General features: G+C 41.1%; 2 protein-coding genes and 1 long non-coding RNA gene across 10 annotated transcripts in view; 1 reads left to right on the top strand and 2 right to left on the bottom strand.

Moving 5' to 3' along the window:
* Positions 1 to 1,552: 1,552 nt before the first annotated feature.
* On the bottom strand, positions 1,553 to 12,657 carry ZBTB24 (zinc finger and BTB domain containing 24). 6 transcript variants are annotated; one of them, XM_070376485.1, is made up of 8 exons: positions 12,525 to 12,651; positions 12,011 to 12,071; positions 10,859 to 11,845; positions 8,246 to 8,413; positions 7,673 to 7,756; positions 6,918 to 7,001; positions 6,235 to 6,316; positions 1,554 to 4,704 (listed from the first exon to the last, which is right to left on the bottom strand). In XM_070376485.1, the coding sequence occupies exons 3-8, from the start codon at positions 11,814 to 11,816 to the stop codon at positions 3,984 to 3,986; spliced, it is 2,097 nt and encodes a 698-aa protein (XP_070232586.1). In that variant the 5' UTR covers positions 11,817 to 11,845; positions 12,011 to 12,071; positions 12,525 to 12,651; the 3' UTR covers positions 1,554 to 3,983. The 6 variants fall into 6 exon arrangements, 3 of the variants coding, with proteins under 3 accessions (XP_070232587.1, XP_070232586.1, XP_005905912.1); XM_070376486.1 differs by lacking the exon at positions 12,011 to 12,071 and having other exon boundaries at positions 1,553 to 4,704; positions 12,418 to 12,533; XM_005905850.3 differs by lacking the exon at positions 12,011 to 12,071 and having other exon boundaries at positions 12,525 to 12,657.
* Positions 12,658 to 12,739: 82 nt separating this feature from the next.
* LOC138989158 (uncharacterized) overlaps positions 12,740 to 27,767 on the top strand; it is a 40,946-nt gene continuing 25,918 nt past the window's right edge. Inside the window, exons 1-3 of one of the 3 annotated variants that reach the window (XR_011465367.1) lie at positions 12,741 to 12,813; positions 18,728 to 18,903; positions 21,820 to 21,951. This is a non-coding gene — a long non-coding RNA (uncharacterized lncRNA). Of the gene's footprint in view, positions 12,814 to 18,727; positions 18,904 to 21,819; positions 21,952 to 27,767 lie in introns of those variants that run through there. The other 2 variants (XR_011465369.1, XR_011465368.1) reach the window with 2 other exon arrangements.
* AK9 (adenylate kinase 9) overlaps positions 13,362 to 27,767 on the bottom strand; it is a 123,846-nt gene continuing 109,440 nt past the window's right edge. Inside the window, exons 37-43 of the mRNA XM_070376484.1 lie at positions 27,477 to 27,697; positions 23,213 to 23,409; positions 21,951 to 22,120; positions 21,432 to 21,530; positions 19,571 to 19,673; positions 18,069 to 18,183; positions 13,362 to 17,655 (exon numbers count right to left, since the gene is read on the bottom strand). Of these exons, the coding sequence (XP_070232585.1) occupies positions 17,453 to 17,655; positions 18,069 to 18,183; positions 19,571 to 19,673; positions 21,432 to 21,530; positions 21,951 to 22,120; positions 23,213 to 23,409; positions 27,477 to 27,697 (1,108 nt within the window). The 3' untranslated portion in view covers positions 13,362 to 17,452. The remainder of the gene's footprint in view (positions 17,656 to 18,068; positions 18,184 to 19,570; positions 19,674 to 21,431; positions 21,531 to 21,950; positions 22,121 to 23,212; positions 23,410 to 27,476; positions 27,698 to 27,767) is intronic.

Genomic DNA, 27,767 nt, shown 5'->3' with positions numbered 1-27,767 from the left:
GTTCTGCCACTTACTGTGTGACCTTGGGCAATGGGCGTCATCTGTTGGTGCCTCAGTGTTCTCATGTGTAAAATAGGTGTAATAATATAGAAACGTCATGACAATTAAGTAAAGTAAGATTGTGCTTCAAATGGGTTATGGGTGTGTCCCAGACACTACTTCAGATGCCAGGTGTTACTGATGCCCATACATCAAAATGTGACTATTTGGAGATACTGCCTTTAATGAGGTAACCAGGGTAAAATGTGGTCACCAGGGTAAGCCCTAATCCAGTATGAGTAGTGTCCTTACAAGGAGATTAAGATAAAAACAGGAGAGGAAGAGCATGTGAAGACACAAGGAGGAAAAGATGGCAAGGAGGCCTCAGAAGACACCAGTCCTCACCAGTCCAACACCTTCATATTAGACTTTCGGCCTCTGGAACTGTGAGAAAATAAATTTGTCATTTAGGCCACTCAGTTTGTGGTATTTGTTATAGCAGCCCTACCTAGCAAACTAATTTGCCAATCATGGCCAGAGATGCCTGAAGTCCTCTAACTGAAGGGTTCCATGTAAGACCTTCTGTGCACCCTGATACAGAAAAGGTTTCAGAGGCCCTAAGATAGAGACCTGAAACACCGGCTTTGCTCAAGGCCTACAGTAAAGATTCAACGTAGTAGATATTGTTATTACTCCAGCTTATGAAAACCTAGGTGTAAGCATCTCTAATGAGACTCTCATATCCCTCAGCATCATGTGACCAGTTGCTCACATTCACAGCATAAGAACCAGATGCAGAAAAATAACACAGATGAGAGACAGAAAGAGTTTCAAGAAACACACAGGGCAAGCTCAAGGACAGCTCATTTTGATGCCAAGAGCTAAAGTCTTCCCAAGGCTAGCCTCCTACTGAGGGAAAACCAGATTCACCTTCAAAAGTGATAAGGTCATTTCAGCAGCCTGGAAGCGTAATATTCTGCTATAGTTCTATAGTGTTAGTCGCTCAGTCATGTCTGGCTCTTTGCGACCCCACTGAATGTGGCCCACCAGGCTCCTCTGTCCGTGGAATTCTCTAGGCAAGAAGACTGGAGTGGACTGCCATGCCCTCCTCCAGGGGATCTTCCCGACCCAGGGATCGAACCCAGGTCTTCTGTATTGCAGGTAGATTCTTAACTGTCTGAGCCACCAGGGAAGACTTACTAGGCTTCTACTAGTACTACTTCTTACTGGTCCCTAAGAACCGCAATTTGTATTTCTGTACTTGTTAAAACAATTATTTCAACTGCACAAGCTTAATACAAAATAAGTTGTGAAACAATGAGCCAACAACTTCTCAAAGACAATAGAAACATTTTTTCTGTACATGTCATTTCCTTTGGGTGCAGTTACTGAGTTTTAAAATTAGGATTTCAGGGACTTTCCTGGTGGTCCAGTGGCTTAGACTCCATATTCCCACTGCAAGGGGCGAGAGTTTCAAGGAAGGAGAGTTCAATCCCTGATTGGGGAACTAAGATCCTGTGTGCCCACACCTGGGCTGGCCAAAACAAAAACAAAAACCGATGAAACCTTAAAATTCAGGATTTAATTCAAAGGGACAGAATGTGTATTTGGGATACAGAAGAGAGACTTGATTTATAAAGCTTTCCTTTTCTCACTTCCCTTTGACAGCTGGTCAAATAACCCAGAATCTTCCAGAAGAGATTTTTATTGCTGAGCCCGGCTCTCATGCTAGAGACGGGTAACAGGTGCTCCAGAAGCCACAAGCTAACACGTGGGTACCAAGCGCTCACAATGCAGCTAGTGTGACTGAGGAACTAGGTTTTATTTTTAATTAATTCTAATACAAATTTTAAAACACACTTGTTTCAGTTATTGGGGAAAAACCTGTATCTGTAACCTAGATATGTGAACCTAGGTTTTCAACTTTAAACTGTATGAACCCTAAAAACGTGTGTCATGAACATTAGCATCCAAACTCAGTGTGCAGTCCCCATGGAAAATACACCAGATTTTGAAGAATTTGTCAAGTATGATTATAGTTTAATATTTCATATTGACATGCTGCAACACTTGGCACATGTTAGATTAAATAAGTGATTTTATTAAAATTAATCTCATCTTTCATGTTTTTAATGTGGCTACTAGAAAATTTTAAATTATGCATGTGGCTCACGCTACGTTTCTCTTAGAGGCAGATTGTCATAAAGCTAGTTAAACTTCACTTGGAAATAGTCATATGATCATGATCATACTTCCTGAATAATTAATTAATAATTATCCAGCTACCCACAATGAGTAATTAGGCATTTATCTGCTTTAATATTACATATCTCCAGGAGAAAAAGATGTGGGCCAGTAGGCTTTGAAAAGCTGGTAAAAACAATACATTTTAACAATAAGGTTAAGATAAATAGTTTAAATGACTAAGTCAAGAATCTGAAATGGTATTTAGGACATAACTGTATTTATAAAAATTGTCTCCAGTCAGGCCTGATTTAGCATACTTTGGCTGATACATATAAGATAAATCATTTAAGAATTTTTGAATTATATACAATAAAACAACTATAGTTTGGTAGATATGTTAGAAAAAGACTTTCATCCTCTCTCAACCTGAACAATTCTAAATTTTTTCCAAAAACTTATTTGACTTGGGTAGAAATCAAAGATCTCTAAAACAAAGAAGTGACTGATGTGAAGATCCTGTTAATTTTAGTGGCAATTACTGCTACTCTCAATCAACATTGTTAATTTACATACACTAGTGCCCACCTTCTTTTCTCAATAACCCTCTACCAGTTTACTTGAGAGAAAGTGGTCAAAGTATTCAATAAAATAGGCTGGGCTGGAAAACTTAACAAAAACATAATTTAACCTTCTGACAATTATTTGAAATCACACTATTATAGATAATGCTGGCTTACTAAGACGCTGAGGCTCAAAAGTATTTTTAAAATTAGGAAAATTTACTTTTAAAAATTATGTGTCTATTTAGTGAGATTTAACCTACTTTGTGATAAAAATAGGTTATAATAAGTTCCTATCAAAAAACTTACCAGACACAATACACAGATCAACATTTTTAGAGATCAATTAGAATCCAGTATATTTAACACAAATTACACTGAATTTTGCACTCCAGGATAATTAATAAAGAATTTACCTTCATCATGGAGATTAATATCAACGCTGACAGAAAGTTCAGAATTTGGGGTGAACATCTTGTCCAATTTCATACCTTAATTACACTTTAAAATTTCCAACAACCTGCTTTTAAAAACCATGTCAATCTATGCTTTTCAGAAAAGCTCAATTCAGAATTTAAAAAATGGTCCTATCTTTCTGGCTTTCCTCTCTTGTAAATTTCAAGTTAAAACAGACACTTAGTTTCTATGTCTTTGAATATATCTTAAACATGATGTGATGAGCCCACTGTACACGCAAAGATTAAATTTTGAGAAGTTACTCTATCTTAAGGGATTGGAAGTTATTAAAAGGACAGAGTCCCCAAAGTCATAATCTGTTACATTCAGCCCCAACTTGTAGTAGCAACTGTGTTGCCTAAGACAAATACGGAAGGGGAACCAACCATTTTACCCAATTCAACATATGACTTCATTTGTTCTAAAAAATCAAAAATATAACTAGAAAGATCAGCAAGACCGTATCTATGGCTGTGAATATTTAATACTCACTTAGAAAAAGTCTAACACAATGCCCTCAAAGAAAAGTTACCCAAGTCTTTAAGAGATGTAGTAAATGAAAACCACTCATCAATATCGAAATGTTAAGTCCAAATCAACATTAGATATAAAACATGATACACACATCCTGCTCCTCAGATGGAAAGCATTAAGCTATTGGCTAGCTTAGCAAGCTACCACTTCTCTATAAGAATCCATAAGTGAGTGTTGCAGAAAGCCTAACTTCAAGCACACAGTCCGGTCACAGCGGGCTGACGGAGAAGAGACCGACAGAGCAGCCAAGCCTGTGAACAGGTCAGGTCAGCTCTGCTCCTGGCTCAGCGACGTGGGCTGGGGCACGTGGTGGGTGGCTGGCGGCGGAGCTGGCTCCTGCGTCAGCTGCAGGTGCTGAGCCGGATCTGAAGCGCTCGCTAAATGAAGCTCCCCTGTTTGCTCCTGATGGGCATGCAGATGTTCCAAAGTCTCCTTGGAGAGTGTGATGACGTGCACCGGCTCAGTCTGTGAGGGCTCCATCTGGCTTTCAATCATATTGAGGCTCTGGATGTGTTCTGTTTGCTCCTGTTGAGCTGAAAGAATTAAGTTCTGCAGTTGCTCTGGCTGCTGCGTGAGTAGGGTGAGGTTTGCAGTCTGGTCTGCCGTCATGTTCTGGGAACTCTCTGCAGTGACGATGCTGATTCCTTGGCTAGGACCTGGCATGAAATTGATGTTATGTACGGAATCGGTTACGAGAAGCTGAATTTCCTGCTCTCCAGAGGTAGAGAGTTGATAGGGCTGTAGCTGAAGAATATTCCTGACCTCTTCGCCATTATTATTGCCAGAAATACTGCTGGCATCGGACGCGTGTTTCTCTTTGCTGTGGATTTTCAAGTGAGCCTTCAAGTTGTCTAAGCGAGCAAACTGTAAGTTACACTCAGGGCAGGTGAAAGGCTTTTTGCCTGTGTGTAGAATGCAGTGTCTCCTCTTGGCACTCGAGTCAGAGAAGGATTTGCCACACACGGCACAGGAATATGGCTTTTCTCCTCTGCAAGAAAATATACATTTTATTTTTAAAACAGAAAGATTTCACTACTTCCTGACTATTTAGGGAGAAGCAGTCCAGAGGAGAGGAAAATTAACCTGACTTGGAGACTTAAGTCATGGGTTCTCTTACTAACTTAAGGACTTGGAACAAGTATCACACCTGCCAAGGGCTTCAGTTTCTAATCTTAAGGAAAAAAAAAAAATGGGGGAGGGGAAGGATGTCTAAGGATGGGGCTGTGGGGCTGAGTCAGATGTGATAAAATTTTATGGTCACAGTGTGTACTTCAGATAAGAAGGTAAATATTAATATATGTCACAAAAGTTCTTTTTTTTGTTTTTAGTTCTCACAGCCAATTTTTAGATTCTAGATGCCAAACAAGTACATATATGATTGATTTCAATATTAAAAATATGCTGCTACTGCTGCTAAGTCGCTTCAGTCGTGTCAGACTCTGTGTGACCCCACAGACGGCAGCCCACCAGGCTCCCCCGTCCCTGGGATTCTCCAGGCAAGAACACTGGAGTGGGTTGCCATTTCCTTCTCCAATGCAGGAAAGTGAAAAGTGAAAATGAAGCCGCTCAGTCGTGTCTGACTCTTAGCGACCCCATGGACTGCAGCCTACCAGGCTCCTCCGTCCATGGGATTTTCCAGGCAAGAGTACTGGAGTGGGATGCCATTGCCTTCTCCATAAAAATATGAGTAGTGCCTAAATATTTGTGTTAGAGGAACTACTAAATCAATTCTGGAAACAAGTTGCGTGAACAACAACAAAAAAATTTATTCAGAAAATATTAAGTTAAATTTAATTTAGTTTTAGGGGCTTCTTTGGTGGTCCAGTGGTTAACAATTCACCTTGCAATGCAGGGGACATGGGTTCGATCCCTGGTCCGTGAAGATCCCTCAAGCCTCAGAGCAACCAAACCCCTGCTGCTAAAGAGTAGCTCCTGCTCACCAAAACTAGAGAAAAGCCCTCACACAGCAACAAAGATCCAACACAGCCAAAAATAAATAAATATATATATTTTTAAATTTAGTTTTGATTGAAGATTTAAGTTTTGGATCATCCCCCAAGGCCAAAATCAAAATTCAACAAATGACACCAGTAACTCAAACTTTTGCTGGTCAGAATCAGTTTTTCTAATTTTGCCTGCACGAGGAATTTCTTAAAGCAAAATAACAAGCTTCCCAGGAATTTCTCCTAGGGTAATAATTTGGGGGAAAGCACTATACAGGCTGGGACTTCCCTATAGCTCAGATGGTAAAGAACCAGCCCGCAATGCAGGAGACCCAGGTTCGATCCTTGGGTCAGGAAGATCCCCTGGAGACGGAAATGGCAACCCACTCCAGTATTCTTGCCTGGAGAATCCCATGGACAGAGGAGCCTGGTGATCTATAGTCCACGGGAGGTCACAAAGAGTCAGACATGACTGAGTGACTAACACACACACCAAGTAGGTAATGGATGTCACCCTGCTGAACGCCAGGGCTGGACGAGAACTCCACGGGAGAAAAGTATGAGGGAAACTTTACCGATGGATCCTGATGTGGGTCTGAAGAGAACTCTTTGCTGTGAAAGATTTGCCACAGATTTCACACGTAAATGGCTTCTCACCTAAAAAAAACGGGAAAACGTTTGTTTTATCCTAGATAAAACAAAAAGCGAAAACCACTCCCACAGTTTCACAATATAAAAAAGAACAAAGGCAATACCACTTGAACCCTCAATAAGCGTGAGTGACTAAATGCAGCACTTAGTAAGTACCTACTGTGTACCTGAGCACTGTGTCCTAAGTGTCAGGAGGACACAGAGAAAGAGTGAGGTGTGGTTCTTTCCCTCAAACATGTAAACACCAAAGCAAGGAGGAGAGCAATTCTGTGGAGGAAACATTTGCTCCTGTATAGTCCACCCTTGAGTAACTTACGGAAAAACCCAAATGGACTTTTTTGGCCAACCCAATTTTCTGTGGCATGAAGTGAGGTTTCATTTATGAATAGTGCTCAGTAAGTACATCTCATCTTGCTAACCTACACAGATGTGATTTCCCCACAGAATAGTGCGACACAGGATAGTGGGCTTTCAAAGTAGTCTACTTATAAAGTTCCCACACAATCCACAATACGCACAGCCTGAGGAAGCGATTCTGAATATTTCATTTCTTGCTCTCCTGAAAACACGAAATACACTGGAAAGAAAGGGTGAGATGGACTTTTACCCGTGTGTGTTCGCAGATGTTTCTTTAGCTGAGACACATCCATGAATTTGCGGTGGCAGTCGTTGCATTCCGGTAATGAGTGGCCTTGTCGCAACAATAAAAAAAGTGTCAGTGCATATATGCTGTCCCTGCATTTCTTCAGTGATTTGTGTTAAAGCACTTCCCTGAAAAATAATCACTTTAAATATGGTACTTTAATACAACAACAATTTTTAAATTAATTTTGGTAACAGTTAATATTTTCCTATGCATCTCAACTCACTGCTTCCCAAATAAAGGTGGGACCCTTCCCATCTCCCTAAGTGTAAATCTCCTTTTCCCCTCAAAGCACTGGTGCAACTATGGCCAACTGATCTCAAATGATGCTCCCAATCTCCTCTTCATTTTTCATCAGCTGGCAGGAAGGAAAAAAAAGGACAATGGGTGGGGCCAGGCTGGAGAAAGCCTGGACTGACAGCTACGGGGTGGTGACACCTCTGTCCAGACACAACTAACAACCAATCGACTGGTGCCCTCTTAGCCAAGTGGCACCCTGAATGGCACCAATTCTATAGGGTTTCTGTGTGTGGCACAGAAACTGTAATATAAAAATTCAATATAAATGGCAAGGTGGTAAGAGTAACCCAAGGACATCTAATTTAGACTGCTTCCCTAAAAACTCACTTATCTTTTACAACATGAACCTACTGATTCAGAAACAATTTGTATTTGCATTTCTCCCCCACCAATCCAAATTTTCTCTCACTTTATTGTACCTGTATGAACTCGGTAATGGCTCTTTAGTTGTCTTTTCTGGCTGAAATATTTTCCACACTGATCACAGGTAAAAGACTTCTGTCCTGCCAAATAAAAAACAAAACAGCAAAAAAACTGTAACGAACTAGAATGCTCACTAATGAAGCAATTAAGTATCACAGTGGGCCCAGGTCTACAAATAACACAAGTGACTTCTCTACAAACCCAAATGTCTTCAGAGTCATCAATGTGCAAAGGCACGTAAGGCAATAGGGAGTGGTGGAGACTAGGGCAGCGCTAAAGAATTCAAGTTCCCCCCAACATTGTCCAGAGTAAAATAATTCTGAAGCCTGGTGCTTAAACACATCCTGATTATACATTCAACTTTCAGTAGCCAGTTTAAAAATGCTAGTTTAAGGCTCAAGGCTGGGCAGAACTGTTAACTACACTCTGAGAGATACACAATTCTGTCTTTAAATGAAACCACATGGGGAATGACCTGAGACTGAGAAAAGCCCATTTAAATGAGCACAGTAATGCCCACCCCGGGAGTGAGCACCCAGCGGCACCAGGCTCCCAAGTGCGGGCCATACCTGAGTGCAGGCTCATGTGCTCCAGCAGCGAGTGCTTGGTGGTGAGAGCCTTGCTGCATACCGTGCAGGTGTACGGCCGCTCGCCTGTGTGCATCCGGGTGTGGACCTGCAGGGAGTGCTTCTGGGCAAAGCCTTTTCCACACTCATTACATTTGAAAGGTCGCTCCCCTGGAAGAAGAGCCCCAGGAACATGGTGTGAGCAAGAATCTGCACATCTCTTTGTTCCCTCCCAAATGAAAATCACAATTAGCAGGAGAGACAACATCAGCAATAACATTTTACAAGTGGGAGCAGACAAGTGTGATGCCAGCGGTGAGGAGCACTGATACACAACCTAACTGAAGACAGAGCCTTCACGAGGTCAGGAACTGTTGGCATCTGTTATCTCTGAAAATGGGGGTGAGGAAGAAATAAATGACAGTCTGTTTCAAAGGTAGTTTGGCCCCCCCAAACCCCCACCCCCACACACAGATCCAGTCTCCATGCAACCAGGAGACTGGCCTTCTCCCCAGTGGAAGATGGAGACTGTTCTTGAAGCGGCTAAATCAGATAAAGGATCTCCAGACTAGGGGTCTCTGGGTTAGAGGTCACCCGGCGCAGTGGAATAGGACTACCATGGGGACAGCAAGTCAGAGTTTACACCTGGGATGATGAGACTACCCCGAAAACGTCTGCCTCCTCCTGCACCGGACACTGGCAGCCAGGCCTACGGCTCCAGGTGGGCGCTGGAGCATCTTTTCCTGGAATACAAAAGGCCCGCAGTAAAAGAACTGAGGACCTGATGCCACGTATCAGCCAGGATGTCTACAGGCCCTCTCCACACCTGCAGAGCTGCAAGTAGCTATGAGCAAACCATTCTTGCATATAATTAAATATGAGTTAAAAAAAAAACCCACCAGACACAGTAGAAATAGATAACAAAACAGAGAAGAGAAAAAGCAACCTGCAGAAAACAGACACTTCCCAGAGTGAAGAAAACATTAAAAAATAACAAATAAGTAAAAGTTATTAAGAGGCTCATAAAAGCAAGACGTTATACTGTGAAACAAAAAGAAGATTCTACTTAAACAAAAAAAGAATTTCGAAAAGAGTTCCCAGAAGTAAAAAAAAAAAAAGTAGAAAAATAAAAGTTGAAAGATAAAGTAGAAATGTCCCAGAAAGTAGAGCAAAAAGTAATGGAAAATAGGAGAGAAAAGATAAAGTTAGAGGATGAGTCCAGGGGATTCAACATCCAAATAGGAGGAGTTCCAGAAAGAGAGAGCAGGGATTACTATGAAATCATTCAGGAAATGTTTCTGGAACTAAAAGGTAAGTTTCCATACTGTATGGGTCTACTGGTATCCACTCAAATGGAAGAAGGGCCCCGCACTAAAGTGATTCAATGTACAACTCCAGGACCCCTTGAGGGAAAGGGAAGAGCCTACACGTTGTTTTCCGTAAAATCTTATAGAACTATTTAACTTTTTAGCCTCTGTCACAAACAAGCAAATATGTCTTAAGTGTCTATTTTGTTCAAAGAACCAACTTCAGGGTTCTCAGGCTCTCTGTGCTTAAAATCTCCAGGGAGCTTTTAAAAACACCACTGCTCAATAAAACCAGAAGCTCTGGGGCTGGGACCCAGGCCCTGGTAGTGTAAGAAGCTCCCTGGGAGACTATCGGTCTGTCCGAGGGGCCCCTCGCCTGTCTTTCCCTAGGCCCGTCGGGGAGGGTGAGGAAGGCAGGGGTTGGGTGTGGCCTGTGGCCCTGACCTTTGGTCTCCTGTCCCCCCGCCTCCGGGCATCTGTGGGGCCAGGTTGAGAACCACAGTGCTGGAGCTGCTGGGTCTTAAGGAAGCAGGTTGCTTGATGACAAGAAGTCTTAAGTACCAGACTCTATACTTAACGCTTACAACTAGACAGAAGGGTATATAACTACTGCCTGATCCAAAGCAGACTGAGGTAGGTACATAAGAGACAGCTCAAAGGAGGACGGGATTTCTGCCTAGGCCTGCACTGTCCAACACAGTGGCTATTTAGTTAAAATATTCAGATCCTTAGTCACAGTCCCACATGTCAAGCACTCAAAATACATCTGTGGCTAGAGGTCACCAAAAAGAACAGCACAGATACAGAACATTTCCATCCTCACAAAAGGGTTTATTGGCCAGCCTTGGGCTAGAAGGATCAAAAAGCAAACATTTACAGACAGATGGCTGAGTGAGAGAACTGTCCAGACATATCCAAGCAAAAATACAACTATGGTCAAGATGAGGACGCTTCAAGAATCATAAAGCAGATTAATTTTGGCTAGAGCTCGATTCCTGAACATTCAAGCCTTGAAGCAACAACTTCAGGTAAGAAGAGAGGTTCTGGAATCAGGTTCCTTGTGTTCACATCCCACCTCTGTCACTACATGGATGCCCTGGGCAAGTACTTTAAGGTTTCTACAACCTAGTCTCTTTAACTGTACAATTGGGATAACATTTCGTATTTCACCAGACAGTTTGGAGAATTCAATGCAGTAACACATACTTTGTTACAATGCCCATCATATAGATGTTGCACAATAAATGAAAGCTGTTATTACTGTTACTTCTCCAAAACACATTCCAATAAGCTGCAAAAGCATAATTACCTGTGTGGCTTCTCTGGTGGATTGCTAAAAAGTGATTGTACTTAAATACTTTGCCACAGTCTTTACAACGGGCCTCAGGCCCACCGGGGCGCTTTCTCCGTCCACAGACCCTCTTGGCTGAACCCTGGTCATCTTCATCCCCTACAAGTTTGTAATCTTTCAGTTTGACAGACCTCCGAATCCTCCGCTTGCTGCAACGACTCTGGCTGTCCTGCCCAGAGTCCTGGGTCTTGGGATCACAGTTCTCATCTTTCTCAACTGGCATCTCCTCCCCTCTAGCTAGCTCACAAGTCGGCTCAGATTCTTCCAGTTCTTTTGCTGTAATCTGTTCATTCAGTACACCACTGTCTCCCTCTTTAACTACAAAGTTTTGCCTGTTTTGGACAGAATTGTTCACTCTCAGCTGTATTTCTTCCTCTGCAGCCAGTTCTGACTTCCCTTCCTGTAAACTGTTGACTTTCCTTGGTCTTCCCCGTTTTCGCTTTGGATGATCACTTTTCTTATTAGAAATAACAACCAATGGAGCACCAGCTGTGTTCAAAGTCGGTGGCTTTGGGGAACTATGATTATTTTGAAAGTCCGTGTAAGCCTTTACCAGGTCATAGACTTTTAAGAACTGGGCAGTAGCCAGGATCTGTTCTGTACTTTTCTCACTGGCCTGGAGACAACCAGTGTAGATAAATTCTAGCAGGATACCAAATGTGTCCGCAACCATGCCTTCTAGCATATAAATGGACTGGCCGATCTCCCCCTCTTCAGCAAACATCATTGAGAAGTATTCACTACTGGCAGCAAGCAAGGCTTTGTGGGCCCGGAAATGCACATTCTCCACGATTAAAGTAATGTCACAGAGAAAGCCTTTCTTCCTCTGATCCTCAAAACTGGCCAGGACAGTGTCACTGTGTGTGTCTGAGTGTACAACCAGCTGCCCAGAAGGCTCTGATGATGTTTCTGCCATTTTCTTTAGAAGCTCAAGAAGGATTAAGCCTGAAATAAGAAAGTAATGTTTAAAAAGAAGACATTCTCTAGCAAAATTAACCCCAGCCCAAAGGAACTATTCACTTTTGTTAGCTTTTTTTTTTTTTTTTTTTTTTACCATTTTTAAAAGATCATGTAAAAACTTATAGTTTGGGGTTCTTATTCCTATTGTACCATTATCCAGCTGGGGTGCACTTCCGACGTCCACGTGACCTCTCAGGGTCTGTTTTCTGCTCTGTAAAATGAAGGAATTGGGATCAACTATCTCTAAAGTCCTACACTGCGCTAACTTTCCACAGTTGCACAAACACGAGAATAAAAACTACGGTGTCTCGATTTCATAAAATAGGAGCCATTTTGTCTGTGAAACAAAAATGGAAAGGGATAAGAAAACGTACAGGTACGATGTAAATTTGGAGGTGGTTGCAATGGACAATAACGTAAGGCCCATTGGCCCTCGCTTTGGAAAGGCGGCACAGATCGCCCAGCCTGGCGCCCGACCGCGCGCGGCGCAAGGGGCCGGGCTGGCGATTCCCCGGAGCCCACCCAGCGGGGAGCCGGCCGTAAGGGAGGCCCCCTACCTCCAAGCCTGGACCCCTGGGGACCGACCGGGGAGCGGCCGGCTGGAGAGGAGTCGATACGCGCACGGGTGCAGCGCCCACCGACAGAGGGCTGGTGGCGGACATACCTCTCTGGACGCCCGGAAGGGTCCGGATCGCCGCCCGCCCCCCTGGCTGCCTGGCGGGCGCGCCAGCGCCGGGCCCGCCCAGGCTCCCAGTTCCGCCCGGCCAGCCGCTGGCGTCCCTGCGCCGCCGCCGTAGTCCCAGCCAACCCGGAAGCTCCTGCGCGAGATTCGGCTGCGCGCACGCCGGACCACGTGATCCAAGGAGGTGTCAGGGGGCGGGGCGGGGCGGCGCCTGCGATCCCTGGAGGCTCTGCAGGGACAGTCCCGGCTGGGCGTGTGTCTGGTGTGAGTGGTGAGTGGCGATCAACGGGCGGTAATGGTGTCGTCACTTTTTGCCGTTAGGGGAGTTTTATATCCTGTTAGCCTGGTAGGCTGCAGTCCATGGGGTCGCTGAGTCGGACTGGACTGAGCGAGTTCACTTTCACTTTTCATGCACTGGAGAAGGAAATGGCAGCCTACTCCAGTGTTCTTGCCTGGAGAATCCCAGGGATGGGGGATCCTGGTGGGCTGCGGTCTATGGGGTCGCACAGAGTCGGACACGACTGCAGCGACTTGGCAGCAGCAGCAGCTGCTGCTCACTGACACCTTCATCAGTTTTGTCTTTTCCGCTTTTTGAATGCTGAAGCTGGCTTTCAGGTATGAGGAATGAATGAAAACGCCTTTACATTCACCGTTATCACCGAGATCATCAGCACCAACATCCAATACCTTAGTCCAAGGGAATGAAGAGAACGCTGCAGTCAAACAGATCTGGGTGCTGAGTGATCTTGATCAAGTTATTTGTACTTATCCTCTCAACCTTCTTTGAGTGAGTGAGTGAGTGAAGTCGCTCAGTCGTGTCCGACTCTTTGCGACCCCGTGGACTGTAGCCCACCAGGCTCCTCCGTCCATGGGATTCTCCAGGGAAGAGTACTAGAGTGGGTTGCCATTTCCTTCTCCAGGGGATCTTCCCAACCCAGGGATCGAACCCAGGTCTCCCACATTGCAGTCGAAGCTGACACCAGTGCCAACACTGGGTGGCTGTGGGGTAAACAAGATTAAATATGTGAGGGGCCTATTGGTTTAATTCATGTCTGCTGTCATTTACATGATTGTTATTATTCAGACTTTCAACATCTTTTTTCAGTAGACTATTAAAGGTTTCTAAGTAGCCTTAGTTACAGTGTTATTCCTGCTAATACACAGGAATACAGGAGATCTTCCCAAATGCAAATCACATCCAGAGACTGGAGTCACTCCCTTGCATAGAATCCACTGTGGCTCCCATGTACCCTTAGGAGAAAGGCCCAGCTTCTGGATATGGCTACAAGCACCACTCAGATTCAGTCCCCTCCTACTCAACTATTTCAGCATTTTCTCTCACTTTATGCTTCACTAACACCTAACTTTTTAATTGAGGACACCCAACACACCCTCCCAGATCCCAGCATGCCATCTCTAGTCTGAGATTTTGAGAAAGCAGGTGTAATTACCTCCTGGCTCTTTAAACATTTTTTTTTTTTACTAGTTTTTATTAAAATTATCTCCTTCTTTGATGTTTCCCTCTTTGTCCTTAATTGCCTCTAAACCCCAGGGTTTGTGGAGTCCAATGGGGAATCTTTTTACTATCTCTAGAGTTTTGCCTTTTTCAGAACATATAGCTGGAATCACATGGTATGTAGCCTTTTCACATTAGCTTCTTTTTAAAATTTATTTATTTATTTGGCTGTTCTGGGTCTTCATTGCTGTACTGGGGCTTTCTCTAGTTGCAGTGAGTGGGGGCTACTCTTCTGTCTTTGTTCTGCTGGCTTATCTTGTTGCAGAGCATGGGCTCTAGAGCACAGGCTCAGTAGTGTGGAACACAGGCTTTACTCCAGCACTTTGCTCCAGAATCTTCCCACACCAGTGATTGAACCTGTGTCCCCTGCATTGGCAGGCAGATTCTTAGCCACTGAAACACAGAGGGAAGTCCCTGACTCTTGGTTAGAATCTCAATTTTTTTTTTTTTTAAATCTCAATTTTGAAAGGTCCATTTAATTCAGATGTTACCCTTCTAATAATTATTCCAGAACCATCCATAGTTAAGAGCCCTCCAGCTTTGTAGATAAACCTTTACTCAGACTTTCATTTGTAAAAGCAAAACAAACCAAAAAGATAAAACAAAAAATCACCCACAGTGAGACTGAGGCATACATATATAAAATATATCTTATTCTTTCCCTATTCTTGAACTGCTCCTTAACCAATGAATTTATGAAAACTTTCAATAAATGCACTGAGAATAAAATGAAATATATGAAACTTAAAATATTTTTTAAAAACATATTTACTATTATGAGTTTTGGAAAATTTAAAACAACAGCTCACAACACATCCAGAAATGAATTCTAGGCAGCTTAGAGCATTAAATATAAACATATACACCAACAGTAGAAGAAAACAGAATATTTAATCCCTGAAGATGGAATAACTTCCAGAGTTTAGAAAAGGATTCAATATCATACAATATAGATGAACAGCTTTCATACCTTAAAAAATCAGACTTATTTACTGCAGATACATTGGTGTGTATTTTACATAAAGAATTTTTATAAAAGAACTGAAAAACAGCCAATGAGTTAAAGTGCAAAAGGCATGAAAAAAAATTCACAGAAGTACAACTGGTGACCAACATATATAATAATGTTCAATATCACTGTTAATTCAAGTTAAAGTAACAAGGTTCTGCTTTCTTCCCATTTATTATTATGGGTCACAATTTCTATTACTAAGCTGCCTTCCAAATAACAATTCACAATGTTTCTAGGAGTATTTCCAAGAGCATCACTTTGGAGAAGGAAATGGCCACCCACTCCAGTGTTCTTGCCTGGAGAATCCCATGGATGGAAAAGCCTGGTAGGCTGTAGTCCATGGGGTCGCACAGAGTCGGACACGACTGAAGCGACTTGGCAGCAGGCAGCTTTATATTTTTAGTTTTTTAAAGTCATTCCCTTTCACCCTGTACTTTTGTTTCTTAGAAATTTTTTTAGACTAATAATCCCAAATATGGTGAAAAAAAGTTCATCACAGCTTTTAAAAATACAGTAAAACAGTACATGGTCCAGCAATCAGTTTAGTTCAGTTGCTCAGTTATGTCTGACTCTTTGCAACCCCATGAATCGCAGCACACCAGGCCTCCCTGTCCATCACCAACTCCCAGAGTTTACCCAAACTCATGTCCATCGAGTTGGTGATGCCATCCAGCCATCTCATCCTCTGTTGTCCCCTTCTCCTTCTGCCCCCAATCCCTCCCAGCATCAGGGTCTTTTCCAGTGAGTCAGTTCTTTGCATCACGTGGCCAAAGTATTGGAGCTTCATCTTCAGCATCAGTCCTTCCAATGAATATTCAGGACTGATTTCCTTTAGAATTGACTGGTTTGATCTACTTGCAGTCCATCTATGGGTATGTATCAGTTACTGTTCAAAGGCTTTTGGGGTTTATCCTAAGTTTGACAATAGGCATTTAGCTTTTGTTTAAAAATTGTTTTATTATGAAATACATAAAATAAATCTAAAACAGCCTTCTAGTTTTTAATTAATGTTGAAATTATATATATCAAAGACAAGATGAGTGAATTTGAAGGGTATGATGCTAAATGAAAAAAGCCAGACAAAGACAAATACTGTATGGTATCACTTATATGTGGAATCTAAAAAAAAAAAGGACTCATAGAAGCAGAGAGTAGAATGGTGGTTTCAAGGAGTCTAGGGAAGGGGCACATAAGGAGCTATTGATCAAAGGGTACAAACTTTCAGTTATAAGAGGAGTAAATTCTGAGAATCTAATGTTTAACGTGGTAGATATAGCTAATAATACAGTAATAATAATAATACCTGAAATTTCCTAACAGACTGATTATTAAGTATTCTTATTACTCACATACACACAATCACAGAAACACACTGAAATAATGATGTGAGGTGGTGGGTGTGTTATTAATAATTAACCTGATTGTGGTAAATATTTCACAATATATAACTATATCAAAATCATGTGGTACAGTTTAAACATATAGAATTTCATTTGTCAATTCACCTTAGTAAAGCTGAAAAAAAGAGCTAAATCATTCACTTTAGAGATTAAGAAACAACAAAAACTCATAGAAACTGAGATTTACCTAAGGTTAAATAAGATAATGGTTGTATTTTTTAATTTTTTAAAAGAGCCAATCTTGCTATTTCACATTCTAGATTTGTTATACGCCTGCCAAAAAAATGATAATTTATTTTTAAAATCTCATCCAAATTCAATATAGTAATTTTCCTCTAGCATATATGTCTTGACAATGTCATATAAAAAGACTCTAGCATTCATCCTCAAGTATCCGGTGATTTCTAACTACAAAATAACGTATAAAATGTGTTTCCTTGAACACTTGAGAAAAAGAAAAGCAGCAGCCATTTAGTTGTCTCTAAATCTGTTTATTTTGTTGGGAAAGTGATAAAGTATTTTTAGGTTCACAAAGTTTACAAACAACTCTTTAAGTTAAAAGTGCAACCAATATTTCTATTTTATTTATAGCAATGTTAATTCTTTTCTTGAAGCTTTCTAACATTTACTGCATAAGTTTCTTTAACAGAGACAGACTTCTCTAATAAAAATATTAAAAAGGAAAATGAACAAAGGATTCATTAAGTCAAATACGTTACCTAAATATTCTAAATGAAATAATTTTTGTTGAAGCATCAAAGTTCAGGCAAACAGCAATAAGCTTTACAAGTATATGAGAACTTAGGCTTACAGAAGAGTACTCCTTCCTGGCTGGCAGAGCTCAGAATTCATTGGAAGTCTAGAAGCCAAGGCATATCACTCAGGAGGGAAAAGTACATCAGAGAGGCCCAGATTTTCAATCTACTTCCTTTTATCCCTTTCAGATAACTCTTAAGATTCTGGGTGCATTTAGGCAAACATTCTAACCATTGACTGGGTCTATATTTCTAAGAGAGAGAAAGGTCTGTAATTTATGATCAAAGTCAATGGCTCTAAACTGAGGTTCCTTGTATTTCTTGGTCATCTTGGCACTCAAGTATGTAATGAGTTCACATCTCTCCACAAACTGCTCCATCTTCTTCTTGTATTTTTTTCTTGTATATTCAGAACTATTCGGATTAAAGGCTGTAGAAAATTTTACAGGACTGTGAATGTTTTCTGTTAGGTTAGTGCATCATTAAAGAGAAGGAGAACTATGTGTGTGATTGAGCTGCACAGTTTGACCGAGAAGATATCTAAATCCCAAATAAGATTTGGGGATTATTCTATTTTAGATCATAATTGTCACTATTCACCTTCGGTGTGGATTATTATGGTGTGAATAATACAGTGTGGATTATTGAGAGCTGGTTATGTTACTCATGGTACCTGCTTTAAAAACTAGAAACTCAGTTTTGCTAAAATATTTGCTACCAGCACACACACACACACACACACAGCACGCAAGTGACCAACCCAGTTTGACAATCCTATTTATCACAATTAGTGCTAAATTAGTTCTGAGTAGCATGTCATTTCTAGCAAAAAAAGAGACATACCTTTCAGATGAAGTGCTATATAAAGTAGCGCAGATCTCCGTACACTTAAGAAGGGGAATTTGGGCTTTAAGCATCCCGCTGCATTCATGGCTTTAATTAGAGCAGTTGCAATACCCTGCAGGTAGGGAACGAATTATGTGTAATTTGAGTCTGTTTTCTTTTCTTGTGGCAAATAGATAGAGGCTATTCTTTGCTTCAAATAGCCTCCTCAGGATTGAGGATGGAGCTTAAAAAGATAGTTCAATGAGCACTTGCTGCTGCTGCTAAGTCACTTCAGTTGTATCCGACTCTGTGCGACCCCATAGATGGCAGCCCACCAGGCTCCCCCGTCCCTGGGATTCTCCAGGCAAGAACACTGGAGTGGGTTGCCATTTCCTTCTCCAATGCATGAAAGTAAAAAGTGAAAGTGAAGTTGCTCAGTCGTGTCTAACTCTTAGCAACCCCATGGACTGCAGCCTACCAGGCTCCCCTGTCCATGGGATTTTCCAGGCAAGAGTACTAGAGTGGGCACTTAGCTCTACAGAAAAGAAACACAAAATACATTTGAATAGGAAAAATTTTAAACTATTGATTGGCTTAGTGCCAGGTAGGTGATGGATACATGGGTTTCATTATGCAATTCTATTTTTATATGTTTGACATTTTCTGTTTAAAAATAGTTGAAAGAAGGAGACACCTAGTTGTCTTGGTCCATCTCTGCTTCCGTTGCTCAGAATTGGCCAAATTCTACTCAGGACCCTGGGCCACCTACCCGGGAACTCCAGAGACCACAGTTACCACTACAGTCAAGATTCTGGGGCCCCGAGTAGGCAAAGAGGAAGACACTCTTCTCTGGGTGAGTGTCCTCTTCCCTTTTGATATTAAACTTGATCAAAAGCTAACCATCTAGGGGAGATGGAAAAAAAAAAAAAACTGGTTAAGAATTTGTAAGAAATATATGAAATTGTGCTCTGGGCATCTGTTTTATAGAATTTTTTTAAAAGGCCTTTTAAATAGTGGTTGGTGACTGATACATCTGACTATATTTAGAAAGTGTTAGAGAAATAAGAGTGACTTGAGTAGATAGCTTCATCCAGATTTTGGGCAAAATATGTATTTGGTGGTTCAGTTGTGGTGATATCTTAACTCTTTCAAGCCGGTGGTGGGGGGGAACTTCTCAGAGACTGAATTTGCATATTTCACATTACAGAAAAGTTCTACAGACACTGAAATTTCCAAATAAGAAACAAACTATATGTCAAATGTAAATAATTTTCTACAATCCTACTCTTTCTTCTGCACTCTTTAGTGCAGTTATTTGGGAATTAGCTATGAAAAGGGGGGCTTTCCTTACATTTTATTTTCACAACTACTCAAAACCAAAATAGGTTAAAAGTGGATTTGCAGCTTAAACTCAGGACACTCTGCCTTTAATTTCATTGTTACCAAAATAAAAATGATTTTTGAAGGAGAGATAGCTGTCGTCTTCTAATATCTAAACAGAGAAACCCATGTGAGCGAACCTGTTCCAGATATCCAGGCAAAGGCAGGCTGGTGAGAGACATTGGTTCCTTCAATGGGGGAAGTTTGTAAGGAAGCTTCTGATTCCAGTATTTCTGTGGCGACCTACGAATACCAAATCCATTAAATGGATGATCACAAATGTCTTCATTGTGTCTACACAGGAAGATAGGTACACAAGGCAACTAAAAGATAATGTTCATTACTCATTTTTCTTGAGTGGAGAAAATGATACAGAAGCAGGAAGACTGAGGCTCCTAGAAATTCATGACCACCAACTTCACCTGGGGCCCTAGCCCTGCTCACCGCTTCTCAGTGTTCTTGCTTTTCACAGCACCTGTATGAAACTTTCTTTATATACTTTTATCCTCACACTTTTATTTTGAATTGACAAGATACTTCAATTCCGCACGTAACTTCTGCGTGAAAAGTGAAAGTGAAAGTCGCTCAGTCATGTCTGACTCTTTGCAACCCCATGGACTTTACAGTCCATGGAATTCTCCAGGCCAGAATACTGGAGTGGGTAACCTTTCCCTTGTCCAGGGGATCTTCCCAACTTAGGGATCGAGCCCAGGTCTCACGCATTGCAGGCGGATTCTTTACCAGCTGAGCCACAAGGGAAGCAACTCCTATGCTGGCCTTGTTTTTATCTTGTACTACAATTCTCCTCACACTAGTAACCCTCTCAGGGACGCCCCCCCAACACAAGGTGCCAGGCTATAAAAAGAGAAGTCTTCAGAATAGAAAGTCCTCGGCTGCTCACCATAAGCAGAATCACACACAGGTTGCTTTCTCCATGGCAGAGCTTACCTCCCACCTAAGATCAATCTCCACACATTCTTTGGATGCCTACTCCACCCTGTCTCCAGAAATCTTAAGTAGCAATAGAGAGATAACTCTCTTCCGCCTTCATGACATTTCCTTTATTAGATCCTTCCCATGTACCTGCATTTAAACATGTTTATCTCTTTCCCATTGGAAAAAAGAAGATAAAAGAGAAAAACCACCTTATTCCTTCAATCCTATGTTCCTTTCAGCAACTAATGTCTCTTCTCTTTTTACTATTAAATTTCCTCAAACAGCTTCATGAGAGGTCACAAACCACTGCACAAATTCTAGCTGCATGTATGATTTGATGGACTTCCCTGTGGCTCAGACGGTAAAGCATCTGGCTACAATGCAGGAGACCTGGGTTCAATCCCTGGGTCCTTAAGATCTCCTGGAGAAGGAAATGGCAACCAACTCCAGTATTCTTGCCTGGAAAACCCCATGGACGAAGGAGCCTGGTAGGTTACAGTCCATGGATTCGCAAAGAGTTGGACATGACTGAGCGACTTCACTTTCCTCGTTTCCTTTATGATTTGATCCACATTGTCATTTTTGAAAAAACTGAAGTGCAAGTGAAGTTGCTCAGTGGTGTCTGACTCTTTGCAAACCCATGGACTGTAACCTACCAGGCTCCTCCATCTGTGGAATTTTCCAGGCAAGAATACTGGAGTGGGTTTGCCATTTCCTTCTCCAGGGGATCTTCCTGACCCAGGGATGGAACCTGGGTCTCCCATGTTGCAGGCTGATGCTTTACCATCTGAGCCATGGGGAAGCCCCCCCCTCAAAAAAACTGAATCAGTCACAAAAGTTTAAAAATCAGATAAACATAAGAAGAAATTTGGTTTCCAACTTCTTGTGAAAGACAGAAATGTGTGGCAGTAGGTAAAGGCTGCCCCTTTCACCTGTGTGTATGTATATGTGTACATATATGTATGTGTTTATGAGTGTGTGTAAACTCACGTATCTTTCTGTCCCAGGATAGTGCATTTAACATAGATATTCAATGAATATTTGTGACTTAGTGAATGGTCTCACCTCAAAAATTTCTGAAGTTTTTCTCTGCTCTCACAAATATATATACGATCACGATATTCTAAAGCATAGTGAATGTTACCAGGTACTAGGGCTTCGTATCTGAAAGACAAAGGAACAAACAAAAACAACTATGTATTGTATCATTAATATGCAGCTGGGAAAGACTGAAGGCAAGAGGAGAAGGGGGTGACAGAGGATAAGATGGTTGGATGGTATGACTGGCTCAGTGAGTTTGAGCAAATTCCAGGAGATGGTGAAGGACAGGGAAGCCTGGTGTGCTGCAGTCCATGGGGTTGCAAAGAGTCAGACATGACCTAGCAACTGAACAACAGGAATGACAACTATGTAAATAAAATGTCATAAACATTTTATTTTTCTATCATCACAGCTCAAGGAAGAAAAAGAATACTTTCCAGTTAAACAATAGTGACCTTTTGATAAAAATGCTACGATTGTCGTATAGACCACTTATTCCAAGTAGAGCTATTGGCCTGTACTCACATGAGGGCAAGGACTTGCCTTTGTCTGCCGTCCTGGTAAGTCACTGGACAGTAACCCTGGAGCTCAGCACACTTAGGGAACCGGCTCTTCAGCTCTGACAGTGTCAGCCTCTTGGGGATCATGTCGGTAGGTGGAAGTGGATGAGGTGCTAACGGAGGTACGTAGAATTCTGGATTGTCCAAAAATTTCTATTAAAAAAAGATGACAGCAACATGACTGTTTGAAACAGGAATACTTTGCCAACAAAAACCCACTGAGGCTCTCCTGCTGCTCTTCCCGTTTTCGGCAGCAATGTTCAGTCCCGCAGACCATCTGAGAGGAGCTTTCTGCACTACAGTAACTCTTTCCCTGACTGGAAGTTCCTTACAGTAATACCTGCAAGTGATGTCACTTACAGTCTCTCTCCTTTTAATGCTTTCACTCACTCACTCATCCACCTATACTGAAAAACATTTGTTGAGCTTTTACTATGTGCCAGACCCTGGAGTGCGTAGTCCCCTGCCCTGCTGTCCGCCTGTCCTGCAGTATTACTAACTAGAGGGTGCACTTTGGCAGGTGAGTTAGCTTCTCCAGCTTCAGTTATCACACTGTAAAATGGAGGGGGCAGACCAGGCACATGGTTGCTAATGTCATTTCCAATTTTAAAATTCTGTGATTATCACTTAAATAAACAGAAAGAAAGTAATGTCTTCTTTATAAAGTGATTTTAAAAATTCAGATTCTTCAGAGGAAAATAAAATGTTCAGAGACACCTGATTAGTTTTCAACTACAATCTTTTTATGTCACCATATTATGGTCAGTGGAATACTGGAACAAATCTATATTCTGTTCCATTAAATAGAAGCATAAGGTACCCAGGAGAATAAAGTGATAGAAGAAAGTTGAAAGCACAGGCGAGTCATTTCTACTGACTCTGACTTCCCTTCTGCACCTTTGAATGGAATGTCCTGGATGCCCACTCCAGGGCTGAGCTCAGATGCTCAGCATCCCCTCCATGTTGGGGTTGCCCTTGGGTCTCCCCACCTCTTATGCTGACCCAGGTGGAGGGGCCATCACCGACCCTGAACTTCTGCTTTGTGCCAGAATATGTCTTGGGATGCAGTCTTAGGACTGGCCTCTGAGTTGCCTTATTGAACCCAAGGATCACAGTTTCCGAAAATGGGGTCCCTGGTCCCCAGCGCCTGGTGTTCCCAGCTGTGCCCACCCCTTCCTGTCTGATGAATTCTAAGACAGGTATTTTCTTTCCCTGGTAAATATTTGGAGTTAAGAACAAACTTACATTCAATTTCTCTAGAGAACTCATTTTATAATAGTGCCCTCTGAACTCTGCTGCAAATTCCAAGGAATCATTTGAAGAACAATCAACTAATTCATATGATTCTGCCAGGCTGACAGGGCAGAACTGTCCAAATTCACCCAGGCGAGAAATCAGTTCTTCAGGGGAGATACATAACTTGTCAATGCAGGCGGCTTTTCCTATTATTAACAAATTAACTGTTGTTATAAATATATATTTTCACAGAAAACACAATCATTTTCAAAATGAAAATAAATTCAATTATGCTAGCACTATACCAATGAGTAAACGCTGTAAAATTCCCAGAGTAAAGAGCAAAAGTTTCTTTTCATATGTCCATCCTCTCAATCCAGCATCCCTCCTGAGAGATAATCACTGTTGAGTTTGTATCTTTTTCAGATTTTTTTATACATTTGCATACACACGTATATATTTTTTGCAGATAGGATGCTTATGCCACTATACTGTAAATCTTATTCTGCAACTTGCTTTTATCAGTTAGTTATAGCCTTTGACATCTTTCCATTTCAGTTTATATGATTTACCTAATTCCTTTTAGTTTATGCATAGTATTCCATTGTATAAATGTACATATAGATTATTCAATCAATTACCTGTTGATAAATATTTTGGTTGTTTTTAATTCTTAGCTATTATAAACTATTTATGTTATATACTATATACACATACACACATATATATACATATCCACTTACACACATACACATGAATTTGCTACATATTTAAAATTTTTCTGTGAGATAGGTTTCAGGAAGTACATATAGTTTGTTGACACAATGTTAGTGACATAAAGCTCTCCCTGTTCCCTGATGGCATCCAAGAAATAGAAAGAAACATTTAATCCAAAAGTGACTAGGTTTACCCTAAAGAGTCGATTTAAAAAGAAAGGCCCAAGTTCATTCAATGCATAAGTTTGAGTTGTCTTCCCAGGACTCCACTAGAATGGAGACTCCAAAGCAGTATTAGATTTTACAGAAAATAAAATTACTTCTTTATACATCTTAGTTATAATGAGTAAATTTTGATCCTGATATATTTTCTTAATAGCTCTTTTCACCAGTGGAAAAAAAAATTTTTTTTAAAGTATTCCAAGGAACGTCTAATGCTAACTCAAATTATGAAGCATAAATCATAGTTTAGTTTGCTATGTGACAGTGTAAGCATAAAACTGACCCTTAGGACTGCAGTGATGTGTCTATATGCAAAGAATGCAGGGGCCTCGTGGCAATGCTGGACATGAAGAGAAAGGCGTGGAAGCGAGTCTCTCCTAGAAACCTCAGAGTGAGTACAGCCCTGCCAATGCCTTAATTTTGGACATCTAGCCTCTGGAACTGTGAGAGGATACATTTCTATTGTCTCCGTTATCCAGTGTGTGGTAATTTGCTATGGCAGCCTTGGGTAACTAGAACAGTTACAACAGACTATGATTTCTGTTCTTTTGGCATTCTTTCTTGCTTTGTCTTGTTCACTTGGTAAAGCAAGCTGCCATGTTGGAAAGGTCCATATGGCAAGGCACTGAAGGTGGCCCCTGGTCAACAGCTGGCAGGAAACTGATGCCCTAAGTCCAACAACCCTCAAGGAACAAACTCTTGTCAGCAATACATGAATGAGTATGACAGTATATTCTTTCCCAGTAGGGCCCTCAGATGAGACCTTAATCCTGGCCAACACCTTGGTTGTATCCTTGTGAGAGACACTGAAGCAGAAGACTCAGTTAAACTGTGCCTGGACTCTTGACCCACAGAAATTGTGAGGGAGTGTGTATGTGTTGTTTTAAACTGTTAAATTTTGGAATAATTTATTATGAAGCAATAAACAAACTAATCCATGATTCCATCTATTGTATATGATACAGATGAAAAGGCTAAGACGGTTCTTTCCTACAAAGAATATTATACTACTACAATGCTACAATGGTGTAATATTGTTATTCTAAAGTACTATAATGCACAGTATTATGGTATAATAATAGTGTTGGTAAAGAATACTGTATAGCGCTATAATATCATACTAAATGGCACTATAGTTTTACAATTGTGTGTTGCTCTTTAGCTCAGATGTGCTGACCTCACCTCATAGGTTTTGTGACAGGATCATTTAGAATCAAATCATTTCAAGTCTTAAAAGACACTCAAATGTCTTTTTCTGATTCTTGGGGTATTCTTGATGACATCTGACAATGTCTATCTGTCTTTTTCTGGAATGCAACAGAATGAGAAGGAATCTCTGGTTTTCTGGTCCTGACCTTGCTCTATCTCATTAGTGAGAATAAATTGGTCACTAAATCAACACTAAATTCAAACAGTCAGATACAGATTACCAGGTAGATGGTGAAGCAGAAAAGTAGGAGGACAGTTTTAATTAAACTCTTCCAGGCAGAGGCATGTGTATCTGGAATAACATGGTGGATACCGTGGTGCTCCATGAAGATCCCTCATCAGGGCTGATGCACCCATCCCCCAGCTGCTGAAAATATCTGTGTTGATGGCTCGTAGTTGCACTGGGACTTGCCCCTGTTCAGTATATACTCCCTCCCAGAGTGACCTTTATACAAGTCAATGCGAGGATATAAAGCCTGGCCTCTCCCCTCAGTTTGGGAAATTCTCAAGGTCCATCCCAGCTGCAGTGCTTCCCTGTAGGGCCTACCAAGGCCTCTGTTTCCACCACACTGCAGGCTAGTGTCTCCCTCTGCCAGGTCTACTAGCCTCGGTGTCTCTCCCTATTAGAGTTGACAGATAAAGCACAGGATGCCCCATTAAGTTTGAATTTCTGATAAACAATGAACAGTTTCTAGTATAAAATGTCTCATACCACATTTGGGATATACTTAGACTAAAAAATTATTTGTCATTTATCAGAAACTTACATTTAACTAGGTATCCTATATTTTTATTTGCTTAATCTGTCAACTCTACTCCTGAGTGTCATGCATGTTCAGTCATGTCTCTTTGCGAGTCTGTGGACTGTAGGCCAGTAGGCTCCTCTGCCCATGGGCATTATCTAGACAAGAATACTGGAGTGCGTCACCATTTCCTCCTCCAGGGCATCTTCCCAGCCCAGGGATTGAACCCACATCTCCTGTGACTCTTACATTGGCAGGCAGATTCTTTACCACTGTGCCAGCTGGGAAGCCCACTTTTGAGAGTACTTCCTGATAAAGATTCTGCACACAGCTTTTCATCCTGAGTCTCTTCTCAGGCAACCAAGTCTGAGGCAAGAAGGGTGAAGCAGGGTAACAACAAGATGAATGAGGCACAAGTTTTTCTTTCCAAGTCAGCTGTGGAATGTTTTACTAGTGTGATGCTATCCAGAACTTATTGGGAGTGGGTTTCTAAAACTCATTTATCTTTTCACTTGCACTTTTATCTTCAAGCCTTATAATCTGCAGGCAAACAGAACCAGAGATACTGGGGATGCCCAAATAATGAAGCAAATCAAGATTCAATGATGCCATTATGATCAGAATCCTCACTGCATTTTCCCTTGTACAATATTCTCTTTGTCACGTTGATCCCTCATACCTCCAAGTACCTTCTCCCTATTTTCCAAAGTCAAAGTCATCAGATGTCTGTGAAACCCCTCCAGACAAAGTCTTTGGTGTCATCGTTCTTTTTAGAGACATGAGTTCTAGATAACTTTCTTTTTTTTTTTTGATAACTTTCTGTCTGTTTTGTGTATTTTTGGAGAAAAATGAAGAAACTTCTAGGAGTATACAATCATTTTCTTTCATGGATTCCAAATATAGATTAAAAAAAATTCTATGTTCAAGTAATATTTTTTAAGACAATCAACATTTATATAATAATACAATTTTATTATGTAAATAGTTCACAGTAACTAATTCTAGATTCCTAAACAAAACTTTGCCAAGTGTCACACCACAGACCCCTCCCCTCATATAACTACCATTCTTGAAACTAGCTTCTTATGTGGCATTCCAAACATTATAAACTCTTCTAGTGAGAGACCATGTATTGTTTTATGTAATAGGTTCACATGGACATTCAGTATATGACAGCTTGAGTAGAGGCAGTCATTTATTAGAACAAATGTACATGCCCACAATAATTTGGAAATAATATGCATTTAAAATACTGACTAAGGTTCATTAAATACTGATTAAGGGAACAAATGTTCAAATTGAATGAATTATGGCAACATGAGTCAGGCATGCGTAGACTTCAAATTCACATTTTTTTGTTTTTAGAGTTATAGGTCTTCTTACCTGCTTTTATTCTTTCCATATATATCTGCATGTATTTATTCACCATTTTAACCTTCTTAATGACTTCATTCCATATCCACCATTTGCTGTGAAAGCCATCAATCACATACCAGTTCTGATGTTGTACTTCATAATATTGCCTAATCTCACCAATATTTTTGCGGTACCTTGAGTTCTTGACAGCTATAATCTGTGAGCTGTTGTGCAATGGATAAGGCAAACTAAGAGAGGAACAGAAAAGAAATGGAAAAAGCTGTCAAAAACCTGCTGCTGCTTCTGGATTATTAATGT

This window comes from Bos mutus, chromosome 9, assembly GCF_027580195.1.
Source record: "Bos mutus isolate GX-2022 chromosome 9, NWIPB_WYAK_1.1, whole genome shotgun sequence".
NCBI lineage: Eukaryota > Metazoa > Chordata > Mammalia > Artiodactyla > Bovidae > Bos > Bos mutus.
This window is presented reverse-complemented; position numbering and strand designations above follow the sequence as displayed.

What these genes read in the sequence shown, in the direction of transcription:
- ZBTB24 (XM_005905850.3), bottom strand. Translation starts at nt 11,816, where the DNA reads ATGGCAGAAACATCATCAGAGCCTTCTGGGCAGCTGGTTGTACACTCA. An exon ending in CCACCAGAGAAGCCACACAG is followed by an intron (nt 8,414 to 10,858) that starts GTAATTATGCTT and finishes CTCTTCTTCCAG; the next exon opens with GGGAGCGACCTTTCAAATGT. An exon ending in GCACATGAGCCTGCACTCAG is followed by an intron (nt 7,757 to 8,245) that starts GTATGGCCCGCA and finishes TTTATTTGGCAG; the next exon opens with GACAGAAGTCTTTTACCTGT.